The 17,032-nt window shown below is 42.7% G+C and overlaps 1 protein-coding gene across 2 annotated transcripts in view; it reads left to right on the forward strand.

Moving 5' to 3' along the window:
• The window catches only part of spryd3 (SPRY domain containing 3), a 69,373-nt gene that overhangs the window by 7,282 nt on the left and 45,059 nt on the right, over positions 1–17,032 (forward strand). For both annotated transcript variants that reach the window (XM_086159456.1, XM_086159457.1), the window contains exons 5-6: positions 1,048–1,183; positions 1,276–1,464. In XM_086159456.1, the coding sequence (XP_086015582.1) occupies positions 1,048–1,183; positions 1,276–1,464 (325 nt within the window). The remainder of the gene's footprint in view (positions 1–1,047; positions 1,184–1,275; positions 1,465–17,032) is intronic.

Consider the following 17,032-nt stretch of genomic DNA (forward strand, 5'->3'; position numbering starts at 1 on the left):
TCCTTCGACTGCAAATGCCACTCCTAGCATCTTCTCCTCGGCTGTTTCCCCTTCATCATCCTTCCTCTGCTGAATTATTTCCCAGATCTGGAACTGCTCAGTTTTATGGCCGCACTAAATCAAAGCTGGGAATCGTGGTGTAAAGTGACGATACTTGACCCGGGATAAATATTTCATCTGACTTTTAAACCCTTTTATTGACTTGATCAACTGTTAAAGCACATTGTGAGCAGCTGTTATCTTATTTCAACATCTTTCAAGGACATGCGTTTGTCTCTTTCCAATTCCCGTTGTTCATGTTTTTGGTTGGTTGACAAATTAGACACCCTTTCTCACTCCCCCCCCGGCGCAACCGGAGGCAACTGGCGCGTCGAAACGGTGAAGGAGTAGATACCTGGGCACCGTCTTTGACAACTTCCCGAAGTTCTCCTCTTAACACTGTGGAGATCATCAGGAAATGTCACCAACGGCAGTACCTGCTCAGGAAGCTGAGGTCATTTGAGGTCAGCACGTTCAATTACGCCACAATTGAGAACGTGATGACCTTCTCCTCCACCTGCTGGTTTCACTCCCATCGCCCAACACGACAGGAATCACCCAGAGCGCACCGCCTCGGTATGCTCCAAAATAATTGGCCAACCCCTCAGGCCTCTCTCACTTCGATGACAGTCAAATATTAAAAACATCCAAAAAGATCCTTGCAAATCACTCCCACGTCTTCCACCCGGCTTTTGAGTGGCTGCTCACTGACTTTGTCCCCAGAGCTATCCAACTCAATTCCCAGCAACCCTGCATACCTCTTATCGCCACGCCATGATATGCCGCTCATGGTATATTTATTATATAAATGCAGAGCGAGCGTACCTATTTGATATAAATTTAATTCTATTTTTGATGTTCACAATTTTGATGCTGCTACCCCATGTGCCCCCCAATAGCCCGTTGAGGACAAATAAAGTTTTCTGACTCTAATTATGATGTCCTGACACGTTATCAAAACTAGTTATCTGTTGTTATTAACACGTCAGGGTGTCCTTTTCTGCCCAGGTTATATAACGGAAACCCCGTTGGGCAGCAGTTCGGCCCAAAGTGTGTCCGTGGCGACCGCGTCGGCTGCGGGATACACTCAGAGAATATCGAAGCGAGCCTCACGACAGTCTTTTTCACCAAAAATGGCAAAGAAGTAAGTGTTTCAGTGTGTTTTCTATTTAGAACAGCTTCGCCGAAGAATCCGGAATCTTTCTTACCTCCTTCCTCTATCCGTCCAACGCCAAGGTGGGATCGGTGGAGGTTCCTGTGTCAGCAGAGGGTCTGTTCCCCGCCGTAGGGATGCACTCAATGGGCGAGCAGGTGAGGGTGGACCTGCAGGCCGAGTGGTTCCTGGAGGAGGACGACAGCATGATGATGGTCGACAGCCACGAGGACGACTGGGGGCGGCTGTATGACGTCAAAGTCAGCGGTGCGGTAAGGAGCAGGAAGGAGTCGGGGGGGGGGGGAGGCCGTCGTTTGGGAAACCTGCATCATTAGATTTTCTGGAAATGTAGGCGAGTCACTTTCACCGCTAGCAGCTGCAATAGTTTAATGCTTCCCTTTTACCTGGAAACCTGCAGCTGTTTGAAGCAGTCATGCTTTTTACATCCTGGGTGAACCTGCCATGAGTGTGAAATAAGTATTTTGCCACGAATTACCGGCCATACTTCTTTAATTACGTAACGGTCGTAAAATAACGCTGGTCCGCTCTGACTCTTTTCCTGTGGTTTGAATACCGAGCGAAGCCACCGTCCCAATATCACACTCCGAAGGGCAGTTATTTTTAAGTTTCCTCACATATAGGCAAAGCGCAACTCTTTTTCCAGATTAAGGGAAAATATCACCATCCAGCCCTGGCTCAGTCTACATAATGGTGCCTGTGTGGCAATGTATACCAAATATTTTATTTCACAAAGACATCAATATCCGGTTTAAAAAAAAAAAAATCATTCAATCAGAAAATCTTTTTTTTTTTCTTTATTTTGGAAAATTCTGTTACTTTATTTTTAAATCACATAAGACTTAAGCAAACTGAATGTATGGGGAAAATTGAACAAAATAACAACTGGAAATAATTAAGAAACCGCACTCTGCCCCAACAAACTCAGCAAGATCAACCCTCTCCAAGATATTACAAAGTCCAAAATGTTAGTCATCGAAAACAGAACATTTTTACAACTATTTCTCAAGAGCTATCTTTTTGTTTCAGCTTTACATTTGAAATGATGGATTAGTGACACAATATCAGATTTTTAGAATCTCAAAACTGGTAAAAAGATAATTCCTTTGACTTCCGACCCTTGGCAAAGAGATGAAAACTGTCCCCTGAGAATCTTATTCGTTTTAAATATGCAGTTTTGTTTCGTATCCCAGTGAAATCCTCCAAAGGTCCAGTTAATCGCTGAAGGTGGCCGTGTAAATCTCCAGTGTGGTTCATCAGCCGGGGTTTTCTTTAGATTTTTTTTCACGAAGACGTGATAGACCTTGTTTTCAGGAACAAGATGAACAGCAGGCGTTCAGCGAAGGTCTGGACTCTGGTTCCTCAGGTGGAGAGCTTATTGTTTCGTCCTCCGACTGGTCCGATGAAAGACGTTTCCTCAAACCAATCTGGGGATAGTTGAAATTAGTGTCATAATAGATCAACTGATTTGCCAGACACAAATTTAGACGCCTTAGTGTCTGGCAATGTTCTGCTTGGGGTAAATTTTTACATTTTTTTTAAATTAGCAGACATAATTTCGTTGCTCGCGTCTGAAGCTCAAAAATCTTGCTTTATGAATTCCCCACCCTTTTTCATCACTTTTTCCTCTTTCTAAAATCTAAAAAAAAAAAAAAAATCCTAGAAGTCAAGGTGAAAAAAAACCAAAACATGATATTAAAGAACATTGCTCAAAAATAAAAGAGAAATGTTGAAAGACTTATTTAAAATCATTTAGAGATTGTATCTGCTGTATCAGATTCCTTTATTTGGCTGTGGCTCAGTTGGTCGAGCCCCTAAAAACCGCACTTTATAAGTGGAGACCATTTTCATTTATTCAACCGAAGTTGTTTTGAGCCACTCCTGATTATGACAAGGAAAAGCTTCCTTTACTGTCATACCTGAGCGGACACGGTGATCTGTATCTATTTTGAAAAACGGCTTTCCGAATATTATGTTGTGAGACAATTTTTTCCGTGGCGACGAGACCTGCTGTCATGAGACGTCGAGAATAAAGCTGAACCGCCGCCCGCCTTAAAAAACTCAAGTAATATTATCTAACATGTCGGCATGACCTCAGTTTCAGTGTGTGCCGCAACTTGAGAACGTGTGTTTTCGATCCCCGGGGGGATCTCGTTCCTGATACTCCACGCTCACCTATTCTCTCTGCGTCATTGTATTTGAGTCGCGTCCAAATGTGTTTTTCATCAGGTAGCCAATTGAGGCGGGGAAGGGGGAAACCAGATGCTAGACAATTTCGAGACAACGTGGTCAAAAAAGAAACAGCCCACGTTCGATTAGTTTCCTCTCCGTTTGACAGATTTCCCTTTGTTATTTTATTTTTTGTCGACTTTAATAATTTTCGGATTTTTCATTCTAGCAAGTTCAAGCTGTCAAAAGGCGAGAGGTGGGGTTTAACCTCATTGCACATACATGCTCAAACTCAAATTTGAAATAATTCACAGTTCTAGGTTTTGTTTTTCATTAATCCTGTTTAGTGTCAAATGGGCGGCTTTGTGTCGAGTCCAGTTTCTCTGACAAAATTGAAAACAAAACCTTTTTTTATCTAAAAAGATAAGACGTGTCTCGTGCCTCAGAGTCCGGACTCCGATGAAGGAGAACTCCTCAGTAAAAGAGACCAGACTCTCGCCGATATGCGTTGTTAAATTAAACCTATCATCCGTCCCATCTTAACGTCCACACAGTGTCACCTTTGTTGTTGTTTATGAAGACAAACATTGAATTTTAACATATCAGCCTTTTTTTTTTTTTTTTCCCTTTAAATGTCACAGGGTTCCTTTCTCCCCTTAAGCTAAAATCTTCTATTCCCGTGGCTCGGGCGTCCACATGACATATTTTAATGCCTGTTGTGACATGTAGACACTCGGACCGGCCGGTTGTTAGTTTGAGCACCGAGCCAGCGGTCAAGCGGTGGCATACCTGATGTTGGATGCGAACAAAAAAAACTCCCGTTTCGCTTCGGGGGGATGAATGGTTTTATAGGATGGATGCTGCAGACGGCTCCAGCTCGCCGCACGTAAGCAATATCCTGCTGTGTCGTCACATTTCTGTGTAATATTTGTCAGCATGGAGGATAAAAACCACAGACCCTGCTCTGGGAGCAGCTTCAGCTTTACCTTGAGCGACCCCCCCCCCCCCCTCCCCCCCAAACCCCTGGGCCCCGGCAACCTCTGTGTCACCCTTGATATAGTCCAGAGGCAATAAAATAAAAGGGGGGTTAAAAAGTTCTGGTTGCACTGCCATCAGAGTTTTTTTTTTTTTTTTTTTTTATCTTTTTATTTTTCTGCTCAGTCTGTAATTAGCTTCTGCAAGCCCGATCAGGTTCGTCAGTTCTGTCAGACGAGTGAAGATTTTGATTTAGAGATGCGACGAGTCAGGTAAGGCTAAACACCTTTTTTGAATTTGTGGGGGAACGCTGCTGGAAGTTGCGCCCCGTGTCACCCGTTTTTTTTTTTTTTTTTGCTTGCTCTGACGACAAACGTCCGTTATCACGCCGCCGCTGTTGTGCAGAGAGCTTTCGTTTCAGAGATCTCCCCACCGGGTTTTTTTTTCTCTTACCACCTCAGGTTGGGGTTTTTATGCCAGCATCGCCTCCGTGACACGAGTGATTTAGTGAAGTCAAAAAAAGGTAGCATGTGACTTTCCCTGACTGTTTCAGTTGTTTTAGGATTTCAGCGTTGCCACTGCATCTCCCTAGTTGCCTGGACAAGATGTTATACACACAGGATACGGCATGTTTTTAAATAAAACACATAATACAGGAGATACTTATTGGGTGGACTGGCAGTGGGACAGGAGAAATATTTTTCTTGCGATGGGGCTGGGCGATATGGAACAAGTGAATATCATAATATTCAGAAGCCCTCTCGGCGGCTCTGATAGCACTGAAATCACACGTCAGACAATCCAGATGTCAATGGAATCGGCACTGCGCTGCGATAAAGAGTGTTATGCCATCGAAGTCAAACTGTAAATGTTATCAGACAGTTCGGTTCAAAGGATTTTGTAAGAAATCTCGCCTGCCCTCTTTCTCCTTAGCGGTGAAGCAAACTGGGAAATTGTGTTTTAAATATATAAGTTTTTAAAAGAAAAAAATAAGTTGTTGGTATTAAAAAAAAAAAAAAAAGGGATTAGATATAGTTTTCTGGTGCAATTACAAATAATTAATAAAAAGCGGTGATTGAACTCTTGCAGTTAGGGTTTGCTCTAACCCAGAGGATGCTAGTTGTTCTGAATCCTTGGGTCCATGTTGATGTTGTTGATTGGCCCTTAGAAGACTGCTTCAACCCTACAAATTGCAGAGGCTTTTTCAAAAACGCATCCGGCACCAAGGAAACCTGAAAAATGCTCTGTCCCAGGCCGACTGTTTGGACAGTGTAGTTTAATCCTTAAGAATAAAACTCTCATCACAGAGATCATGGGATCTGTGACTCCCACAGGAAGGGTTGAGTCAGGACCTACCGGACGCGATCCTAAATTGCTGACGACGAATCCGCTCGGATGACGACAACTTGTGACGAACGCTAATCTTCAGAGACAGGATCCGCGGTTGAGTCACCCTGGTCCTTGTTGTTCTCAGGGCTTCTACGTCTCACAGCTGCAGAAGCTGCTCGGACGACGGATGAAGCGCCTCCTAGAATCGGTGGCCAAAAGCAGCCGCGAGCGATCGAACTCCTCGGCATGATCGTATTGCGTCACTTCTGTGTGACCTGGCCCATGTTGTAAAACATGAGCAGACACATGCGGCGAGGGAAGACACGGAGGATTGTTATATCATCTGCCACTCAAAGTGTCACCCCATTTACATTCTTTCACATTCAAGGAAAATACTTTTCCCAGCAATTATCTTCTGCTGACCTGCATAATTGGGGCTATATAGCCGAAATCAATTCTTTTTTCGTGCTCTTCAATGAGATGAGAACAACTTTATTTATCCCGAAGGAAATTGTTGTGCCAGAGTTTCAAGTAAAAACATAACAGTAATAGGTAATACTAGGAAGGAGGAAGAATAAGAAATATAATGAAATGACACGATGTGACGTGTAGCGTTTGTCAAAAAACAATGGCACTGACAGGGTGTTGGGGGTGCTGGAATACTAATGTTAGAATCTGAAAAATCAATAAAAAAAAAAAATAGCAACTTTAAGCTTATGTTTTATGTGACAGGAAATGGTTTATTTTTAAATGGAATTATATGTATTGACCACATTGGTGCCACATTGGCCACCATCCCAAAAATAGCTGTCAAATGAAATCGCACTACTACTTGTTACGAGATATTTGAGTCTTTTAAAGCTTGTCGTCATCTGCGTTTCTACACATCCAACTTATAATTTCAAACACGCAGAGGTTATGGACGACTTCCCCGCATGAACCTGTAAACCATGTGGTTTATAATGGAATGGTAACAGCGTGCTGGAGGCGGGGCCTCCTTTTACTGCAATGACAATTTAGCTTTTGGATAATATCCAATTTAACCCTCGCTTTCTTGAACGCTGGAGAAAGTGTCATCGGTGAAAAATTGTGAAATAAGCATCCATCATTTGCTCTCTTTCTCAGTCAACTGACCAATGTCATACCTGCAGTGTCACAGTTTGTCCACTAGGAACATTTTGCTCTAGTTCTTGGCTCTGCGGGTGTCTTTGTCTGTCGGTAGATCCGCAGTATTACGGTTTCCAACGCCGGGGGGCTAAAACGGGAGCAGCTTGGGTGCCTCCGACCCGGGCCTCCATTCCGGCATCTGCCACGAAGCCACTTGAATCGGATCCGCTGTCGGCAGCGGCTGTTTGATCCAAGCTATCAGAATGCCGCCTTTTTGCAACCGTGATCTGTAAGGCCTTTGTTCCGTGTGAAGGTGAGAGCTCTCATCGCTCCCCCGACTTCAAAAACGCAACCACAAGAGTACAATCTGCTTTCTTATTGACACAGGTGAGATTGAGGGGGGCAAAGACGGTGTGTGTGGCCCCTGTATGCGGTTGTGTAATGAAATCGTACATACACACACACACAGGAAGCAGATGTAAGTTGTGGGGCAGAAGGAAGATTCTTTTTTTTTTTTTTGCGGATTCTCCTATTCTAGACTGTGTTGCGGCGTTTTACACAGCGTTGGCTTGCAAAGCTTGTTTTAAAAAAAAAAAGAGAAGAAAAACAAGAAATCAGCCAATCGGGTCGTGGCGCTCCGGAGAAGCTTGCCCTCTTTGTCCCGCGGTTGGAGGTTTTCACAGCTGGGGCGCCCGGCTGCCCGTGCACTCCTTGGCAGTTTTTTCTGTCGTGAGTAAGCTACCATTAGCCCTCAGGTCCGCGACGTGTCCGCCACCGTGTGGGTTTAACGCAGGTGATTCCACTCAAAAATTGATAAGGCCGACACGTTTTAACAAGCACGGCACTTCGGGACCCACGCCGACGACTGGGGAGGGTGCGGGATGAGGCAGCAGCCGCATCTGCTTCCTGGTGTGTCAGATGGTTTGATTGGAACAGAAACCAGAGAAAAGAAAGTGGAAAGAGAGGAAATTAAGTTAGGAGAAGGGAAGGGAGCGGAGGCTGGAAATGAAGTGGTGGGATTAGTATGAGGTCAGATTATGCTTTAAAGGCAGAATACTGTGTCAGCCACAAGGTGGTCTCGCTTAATCTCTTTGTTGGTTTTGGCATCTCATTTATTTTATTGTGCGGTTCTAAGCAGCGCTGTAACAGTCTCACTTTTCTGCAGCTTTTCCAAGTGTCTAAAGAATCTCTCTTTTTAAACTGGGAACGTTCCTCCCTTTCTCGTCCCGCTGTCCTTGACTCCTTGATTTTTTTTAATTTTTTTTTTTATTTGATTTTATAGCTCCGCGCATTAGTGCCCTTTTAGCAGACGTAGTTTTCGGAATACATCTCCTACAAATTGCCTCTGGGGACAAACGTCCAAATTTCATTTCTTCATAGTGTGGCCATTAAATCCTGTGCAGTCATGAGCGAGATAAGACAGTGAAATCCCGGCACAAGGGCAATTAAAAACCGTTTCATGTTCATGCAAAGCGCATACCTGCACGTGGAAAATGCAAACTTGTCATATGGAAGAGTTCAGAAATGTCCGCGCAGTGTTGCGTTGCCTTTTATTTCCAAAGATACATGGCAGTGTCTGTGAGGCTATTATCAATCTCTCCACATGCCCCTTTTTTGGCTATTTGACCAGTTCCATGCCAAGTTACAAATTTTGAGGAAACTTCCTTCCTTTTAGCCAGCGAATATCAGACTCATAATCATTTTAGGTGGACAATGTGTGGAAAACGGGGAAAAAAAAAAAACAATCTTAAGAATGTGGCGACTATTACATCCAGACGACTCGGTTAGAACATCTCCAGAGCTGCAGCTCTTGTGCTGTTTTGGATCTGCAGTGGTCAGAACCTACCAGAGGAGCTACTTTAGTGCAATCTGCAGGGAAAATAAAACAAATGGAAAGCCGGTTCTGATAGAGAAGAGTGTATTTGTTTTGTTTTGTTTTGTTTCGGGCCGGTCAGGGCGTCCACGCTGGCCCCGGTCCACAGTTGAGAACTAGAACCACCATGCAACAACAGAGGGAAGACACCAGGGTAAATAATCCAGGTTCTCCTGTCTCCTGGGACACCTTGAATCCTGTCAATCATACGAACGGTACTTTGACATGTAGACCATCCATCATGGAAGTGAGCTCTCTCACAAGGGATGGTTCGGGTCAACGCCTTGACTGAGTTTTTAGAATCTCCAGATGGACAAACGGGTCCAATCTATGGAGACCGACCTCACAACATACGACGGATCGAGTCCAAGAAGGGGAACGGGACTCGATGTTCAGCTGGTGGAACTAATGTGTTGGCTGATGAGTTTGTGATTTCTGTGGTTAAGAAACAATGCGCATTGGTAGAACTTGTCTTTTTTTGCTGGTGGGAAAAAATCTAGAAGAACCCTGAAATGTCCCACAGTGACGTCCGAGCACTTTTTAATATCCCTGAGAATTGATATTCGTCACTTTGTTTTTTTTTTAACCTAGAGAAACAGCGGAAAGAGGAACAATGCAGTTTTGCAGGGGGCTTCAAGGAGGCCACGGGTGTTTTACTAAGATATATCGGAAATACCTGTAATATCCCCGGGGTCAGAGGTCACAGGGGGGGGGACCATACAAGGCTAGTGTTTTACGCGACCCTTATCATGTTTTGCGCGTGTGTTTGTGTGTATTTTGCGACAACACAACATCGGGCATTATCTCCTTGTCTTCACTCTTCAGCCCAAAAACATGCTGTAGGTTCGCTGGAAGTCTTCAACTCCTTCTCTCGCCCGTTCATCGCTCTCTCCTTGCTGCTCCTCTCTTGTCACAGTCGTCAGGTTAATGGCCGCGAGGTTCGGTCTTTTTAAAGGGCCATGGAAACAGTTACCCTCCCCGTGTCTCCTGCGTGTGGCCGAGCGGCAGATATTTCCAGCCCCGGCGGTTTTCTGATGCCTTACGTATCTATCGTTGAGCTGCCAAAGATGACTTACACCTCCCCGGCTCCTCGCGGTTTGTCTCAGCCGGCAGTGGCGAAGTAGTTTTTTTTTTTTTTTTTACACGTAGCTATTTGATGAGTACGGATAATCACTGTTCCGGATGATAGCGGCCCTCGCTGATTGTTAAGCGTGGAGGGGTTGGGGATATGTGTGTGTGTGTGTGTGTGTGTGTGATGGAAAAGATTGCAGCAAGATAAATGACTTTTCTGACTGGTATGCTTTTGATGAGGCGGCACTGAGATGTGCAAAGCCGCAGAATTCGCAGAGCACAATGGCGATGGTAGTGACATGTCTGCAGCTAAGTCTTTGCCTTTGTGAACTGTTTACATTACAGTTGGGGAGGGGGCGGCCGCCACTCCTGTTTAGATAGGTGGGTATCTGATCCTAGAATCTAATCCTAGATTTCTTCCCACTATCATCATACCAACCTCGCCAAACACCCCCCCCCCCCCCCCCCCCCCCCCGCCACGCCGTTCGAAGAATGTTTTTTTTTCTCAGCTCAGTGAGTTGTCATCGAATTTTGCAAGTTAGTCCTTTAAACCGCTTTCACATAGTGACAGGATAATTAACCAGTAATTACTGGGTTGCTGAAATGTGATTTTACGAGTTTTTTTTTTTTTTTTCACAAGAAGTCGAACGATGCAGCCATATCATGCTCCTATAGATATTTTTAACGAAGAGCGAAAAACAGGTCCAAGTTTGGGTTTGTTCCTCCCCTGGTTTGCCTGGATAGTTGGAGAGTCATTTCTTTCCCTCTCACAGTTGACATTTTGTTTTGTGAAATAGTTTCCGGGGAAATATTAATAATAAGTTGAGTCTTACAGCCTCATAAGAATCGCAAATCAGAAACATCAGGATGGTGAGCTGTCATTTCAACTTGTTGATACTTTTGTGACAGCTAGAAGCAAAATTTCATTAAATAAAAATTAAAAAAAAGCCGAATCAGCAAAACAGAGAAGGTCACAGCACTCGCTTGAATCTACTTGATATTAAAATTAAATATTTTCTTTTCATCACTTTGTTCAATTTACAACCCCACGACAGCTGTGCCGTTAACTGACGGAATCCCGTCATCCTCCCAACATCCAAACGTCCAAATATGTTGATATTTTGTGGTTCTTAATCCATCAATCAAACAATTTTTTTTTTTATCTCCAACATGAATTTAGCAACCCTCCAAGGTCTTTAACCTTTAGATACTCTGAGACCCGTCCATCATCTCCGTCTGTTGAGGACGAGGAGACATTGACGAATGCTTTGCGTTTTAAAAGAAATGGCTTCATAACCTTAGGTATCAGTTTTTGATCAAATCCTGGCGAGATCCTTTTTTTTATTGAACTAAAAAATGTGTTCATCCTGCGTGAGACATCGCTGTCACTGTTAATATTTTCCAGCGCGTGCATGTATATGTACGTGTTCGTGTGCAATGCATGAAAACAACCGCGAGAATTCCAATCGGGACTTGGACGTCACTCATAAAGATGTGATCGATGGGTTCGATTTGGCCTGTTAGGTGTCGCTAGATCCAATGTTCTGTTCAAAGTGTTGTTTTCTGTCAACAAACAAATATTTGAGGTATTGATTTGCATAAATGTTTTATACACTGCTCAAAAAAATAAAGGGAACACTTAAAAAACACGTCCTAGATCAAAATGAATGAAATATTCTTATGAAATACTTTGCTCTTTACACAGTTGAATGTGCTGACAACAAAATCACACAAAAATGATCAATGGAAATCAATTGTATCAACCCATGGAGGTCTGATTAGGAATCACACTCAAAATTAAAGTGTAAAAACAAACTCCAGGCTGATCCAACTTTGATGTAATGTCCTTAAAACAAGTCAAAATGAATCTGTGTTGCTTCCTGAGTGAACACTATGATTTCACAGAAGTGTGATTGACTTGGAGTTACATTGTGTTGTTCAAGTGTTCCCTTTATTTTTTTGAGCAGTATATATAGCATGTATGTATATGTGTGTGTTACCAACACACTCCTGCCCTGCTGCTTTTTTTTTTTTTTTTTTCTTCCTTGAGAGGAGGCATTTGGCTGGTTCTCCACTGCGTACGTGTAGCTTGGTGCAAACACAAGCCTCCAATCCTCTGCCTCCCGTTGTCACAGCAGCCGCCGGGCCCACAAACTTAATCCCCTCGGGAGCGGATGAGCAAGTAAGTGGACAGTACCTGAGTTCGCACTTATCAGTTTTCAACCCTCACTCACGACCCATGTCTTGCGTCCGCCACCCATCCCTCCGTCCGACACCCCCTCCCCTTCCAAAGAGATTAAGTCTCGCCAGGACAATGTTTGCAGAGAGGAGAGGGCGAACATCACGGTCAAACTGGCCGAGGTGCACCGTGCCGAAAATGCATCGGATGGATTTTTCATATTGAAAACCGGGGAGGGAATCTCGGCACCTTTTGTTCGCAAAAATACGGGGGTCATGATGGAGACTCCGGCTTGCTTGTGCGATTCGCCGAAGGCCTCTCAGCGTTCACCCCCCTCCCCGACGGCAACACGGCCCTCTCCAATCACAGCCGGAGGCGCGGCCCGTGAATTCAGCAGTCTAGTCACTGATCTGGAAGGGGGCTTAAGGGTGAAACAACATCTGAACGCGTGGGAGACACCTACAGAGGTGGGGCAAACAAAAACTTTCGTGAATTTAAAAAAATCTAATTCCGCGTTGGGATGAAAACAAATAGGACCTGGCGTGTAGAGGAATGAATGAACCCGAAATTAAAAAAAAAAAAAAAAAACACTCCATCTACTCGTCTTCTGCATGTTGACAGTTGTGTTTGTGAAACCGACATAGTTTCTCAGGAAAACAAATGCCACTCGACCGCTTGAAGCGGCGGTAGTGTGAACCAAGTTCAGATTGTCACGGGATGTTAGTTTTACTTCACTGATGATGCCGCTGTCGCTGCAGTAACCCCGGCCAAGAGAGGAGACGGAAAAGAAAACACAAAACAGAACCAGGGTCCCGTTCCATAATTCGTAACTCAGGCTTCCAGGGCACTCAGACACACTTTGTGCGCCCAGACTTCTGCAAAATAAACACATTAGGCCCCGGGGGGAACTCTTTTGAGCATCAAGGGGGCGGCGAAAGGCTTCGGGGCGGATTTGCCAAAAAGCGGAGACAAAAGAGTGCCAGTCACCCCATCCTTTTATTGGAACTGGTGACTGTAATTGTGTTGCTGGAAATGGCTTCGTGTTTGGAGACCACAAACTCATCCGGGCATCGGGGCGGGTAGTTCATATTTCGAATAATCACAATTAAGAAACCGTATTTGAGTAGCCGGTCCCTCCATCTGCAAAACCAGCACCAGGTCCCCCGGGGTGAATGTGGATGTGTCCCTTCTTCCCAGCAACACTCAGTGAGTGTCTGAGGATGGAGGACATTAGCGGTTTCGAACACAGAATTCTCTACTTCCACTTTAGTCGCTGAAAATAGTTCCACGTTTCTGCCGTCGCGCTTTGTCCTTCATAAAGCCGCCGGACATTTTTCAGCCGGTGGCAGGTGAGGAAACTTTGCTCCGTACAAAGCCAGACTGTTGCAAGGCAGGAAGGATGTGTCTTGGCATCATTTGGCCGATGCCCCCCCCTGAAGAAGAGGCTATCTGAAAGGCATACAAGTCTCTGGCTTTTGATTTCTGTTCCTCTGACAGTGCTTCTATTTGCAGACACAATGTGGACTTTTCAGCCCGCGGGACATTTTGGCCCCAAAGACGCAGCAGTGTAGCCACAATGTTGATTTATGTTATTTATTTATTTTTATTTTCTTTTTTTCTTTTTTTTTTATCATCAGTGTGAATTACATTGCACAGCAGATAGCCGAACTAGCACATGACATTGCATTATGTAGTTTCAACTGCTGTGAATTAGCAGTAGTATACGCAATATTTTTTTGCTTTTGTGTCTATAAAAAAGAGATAATGATAACAGGAATAACAATTATTTTAAGAAAACATGTAAACACAGTAAACATAAATAAAAGGAAACAAGGAAAAGGGGGGGTGGTAAGTCAGTAGAAACACGTAAAGTCACCCAAACTTTGAAAATGTATTCATTTGCAAATGAAGGGAGAAAGTGATGTTTTCCATTATATATATTTCTTTAAAAATATCTAACCTTTCCTCTATTGTCAGGGGATCAGGACTGTCTGATGATAGCTTTCTTGCTAGCTGCTATTAAAACCCCAAATAGTTATTGATTAAAATGTTCTTTTAGAAAGCTGGTGTCTCCCAGAATGTAAGTTTTGAAATTGTATTTTCATATGAAAGATTATTTCTAATATTTTGTGCATCTCCAACCAGAAATGTGTGATAACTGGACGGTCTCAGACTATATTTCGGTGATTAGCGTCCTGGTTACCACACATTCTCCAGCACTTTGCATCCTTTCCTGTAAAACGAGAAGAATCTAATTCTAAAAAATACTAGATTCTATTTAGACACTTCCATGCAAACTCTTTCCATGTATGTGAGTTGGTGCATTTCCACCAAATTCATAATAACTGTGCTATTACTCTTGTGAGATTTCAGAATTACCTTCATTCTTCCAGTGTGTTTTTTCCGTCATCATGCCCATGCACAGTCTTGATATCTTACCTGTGTTTATAAGCATGTAAAATCTCTTTCAGCAGCTGTTCTTGCTGTTCTAGAGAGTGTTTTCTTTGCAGAGTTTGGAAACTTTTCATCTCTCCCTTTGTTATTTTTATTATTCCTTTGGCTATCCAGCTTTTATATCTACGGTTCATTCCGGATCATATGCACACTATGTAATTCCTCCCGATTTCTCATGTAATTTATATGGATCTTTAATTGTGTTACAGATCATAATTTGGAATTTTGTCCATGCGTTTTGAATTTTGTTCATGAATTCTTCCATATCTTTGTTACCCAGCACTGCCCGAAATGGAAGGTCCTTGATGAATGACATTTCAATGTCTTTCCACCTTGCATGGTAGACTCAGTTGCTCAAATTAATCAAAATAATCTTTCGAATTTAGTAGAGCCATACCTCCTCATTCTTCCAGGAGTTGTAGTGTTTTGTACCTTACCTTGGGTTTAAGCCCTTGCATATGAAGTTAGAAATATTAGAAATAATGCTGCCCCATTCAAAGATTTGCTCTGTAGGGATTTGTGTTTGAAGAGCTTGAAGCAGCAAAAGAAGTCTTGGGAGAACGTTCATTTTTATGGTCTCCACCCTTTGGGTAAAGCTCATAAAGAGGTTCAATCTCTGTATATCTAATTTTATTGTGGTAAAGGGGGGGGCCATAGTTTGTCTTTGCCAATGCAGAAGTTTCTTTAAGTATCATTACCCCTTGATTTTTCTGGTCCCATTTGAGATGGAGGATATTTTGGACTTTTCTTGAAGGAGTGTAATTTTATGTGGTGAATTTGGGTTTTCTGAACATTTAGCTTGTATCCTGCATACTTTCCAAAGGTATCTGAAAGCCCAAATAGCCAAGAGAATGACTGCATTGTTTAAATACGTTAAAAGATTGTCCGCGTACAGTGCAATTTTGTGTTGCTCCCCATTTATATTGATACTCCTAATGTTCTCAGATCGCCTGATCCATTGAGCGAGTAGTTTGATGTGTAGCGGAAAGTGAAGTTGCGACTTGTCTTGTGCCCTGTTGTAATTTAATTGTCACTGAAAGATATCCGTTTACTTTTACGTGAGCTGTTGGATTTTTATATAGGATACTCATCTCTGGAATGAATTCTTTACAGAAAATGAATCTATCAAGAGGATACAAGAACCCCCAACTCACAGAGTCGAATGCCTTCTCTGCATCAAGGCTAATCAATAAAGCTTGTAGTTTATGTTTTTGTATGTGACTCAAGATATGTAGTGAATGTCTAATGTTGTCATGGGTTTGTCTGTGAGATAAAACCTGTGTGGTCTGTATGGATAAGGCCAGGAAGGACTTCTTCAACTCTTCTGGCAAGTATTGATGCATACAATTTGTTATCAGTATTCAAGACTGAAATAAGTCTGAATGATCCGCAGTCCATTCTGTCTTTTCCCTCCTTTGGAATGATGGAGAATGTTGCCTCACTCCAGGTTTGTGTGGTTTTCCCTTCTTTTAAGGCTGCGTTAAATATATTCAGAAGGCTTGGTGCTAACTCGGATCTGAAGGTCTTGCACTATTCAGAAGAAAACCCATCTCGCCCTGGTGACTTATTTGTTTTTAACCTTGAGATTATGTTGTTGAGCTCTTTTTTTTTGTTGTTGTTGTTTCGGTTGTTAATTTTGTGTTTTGATCTTCTGTTAAAGTGGGTATATAAAGGAGTGTTAAGAACTGTTCGATCCATTGGTCATCTTCTAATAGTGGCTGAGTATATAGTTGTTTATAGTAATTCTGAAAAGCCAATTGTGTTTCTTGTTGCTTATATAAGATGGTTTTGAGGGTGAGTTGTTTTTGCAATTTCCTTGCCAGGAGCTTTGAAAACTTTAAGCCAGATTCATAATGCTTTTGCTTTGTATGGATCATCTTTTTTTGTATTTCATGTAAGTACAGAGCATTTATCTTTTTTCTAATTTCTTTTAATTTTGTGGTAAGGTTTGGGTTTGGCCCCTTTTTCTGTTTTGTCTCCAGCTTCTTCAGTTCTTTGCTCAATTCTAATAGTTTTAATTTTCTCAGTTTCTTTTGATATGCACAAAAACATCTGAACAGCTTTCATTGCATCCCAAACTGTTTGTTTACCAACCTCCCCATTATTATTTATTTTCATAAAGTGTTTAATTTCTTCTTTGATTTTGGTTTTGAATTTTGGGACCGGTTTTATGATTGAAAATGTTTCGGTGGACCGGTTAGAGGCACTGGGGTTCAAATAATAAAGTTTTTTGTCAGTTCACAGTATTTAATATGAAAACAAAAAATACACTTTTTTTAGGCAATTACAATATTAAGAGCAGCTGTAAGGCGAAGGCAGAATCGGTCGTTTTTCAAAATAAGATCTGGAGGGTCTAATGAAAAAAAAAAAAATTGTACCAAGAAAGATGTTCTTTGCGGACAAGTATCAAATAATCCACGGGCCGGTACCGGTCTGGGGGTTGGGGACCACTCATCTATAAGTTATGATGTGTTTCCTGTAAAAACACAATGTGAACATTCTCCTTTTTCATTTTGCTCAAAATCCATGTTCTCTTCAATGGATTCAGGACTCCATTTATGTTGTATGAGACAATTTGAGTGTAATGATTAATGAGTGTTGTGTGTGCTTGAGTTCTCCCTACAAAGTGACTAGTTTTCGAAGCATACATCCCATGAACTCCCGC

The sequence above is a fragment of the Fistularia commersonii genome, chromosome 14 (assembly GCF_037954325.1).
Source record: "Fistularia commersonii isolate RoL2024-O1a breed Wild chromosome 14, RoL_Fcom_v1.0, whole genome shotgun sequence".
Taxonomy (NCBI): domain Eukaryota; kingdom Metazoa; phylum Chordata; class Actinopteri; order Syngnathiformes; family Fistulariidae; genus Fistularia; species Fistularia commersonii.